Consider the following 368-nt stretch of genomic DNA (forward strand, 5'->3'; position numbering starts at 1 on the left):
TTTTTTTTTTTTTTTTTTTTTTTTGTGTTTTTGACAACATTGGTGAGTTTTCATGTAGATGGGTTTGATTGCAAGAGTTCAACATCCTTATATTGTGGAGTTTAAAGAAGCTTGGGTTGAGAAGGTAAGGTTTATAGTTGAATTTTTTTTTCTGGATTTTAAGGATATTTACTTATTTTTGACATGAGCTTTGATTTGGGAAATGCAGGGTTGCTATGTTTGTATTGTCACTGGATACTGTGAAGGAGGAGACATGTGAGTTTTACTTTCTCTAAAGATTTTGTAGTTAACTTGTCCTTTTTTTTTTCCTTTTTTTTTTTTTTTTTTTTTTTTTTTTTTTTTTTTTTTTTTTTTTTTTTTTTTTTTTT

General features: G+C 25.8%; 1 protein-coding gene across 2 annotated transcripts in view; it reads left to right on the top strand.

Moving 5' to 3' along the window:
* The window catches only part of LOC104710881 (serine/threonine-protein kinase Nek5-like), a 5,592-nt gene that overhangs the window by 668 nt on the left and 4,556 nt on the right, over positions 1-368 (top strand). For both annotated transcript variants that reach the window (XM_010427537.2, XM_010427536.2), the window contains 2 exons: positions 59-124; positions 209-255. In XM_010427537.2, the coding sequence (XP_010425839.1) occupies positions 59-124; positions 209-255 (113 nt within the window). The remainder of the gene's footprint in view (positions 1-58; positions 125-208; positions 256-368) is intronic.

The sequence above is a fragment of the Camelina sativa genome, chromosome 9 (assembly GCF_000633955.1).
Source record: "Camelina sativa cultivar DH55 chromosome 9, Cs, whole genome shotgun sequence".
NCBI classification, from domain to species: Eukaryota; Viridiplantae; Streptophyta; class Magnoliopsida; order Brassicales; family Brassicaceae; genus Camelina; species Camelina sativa.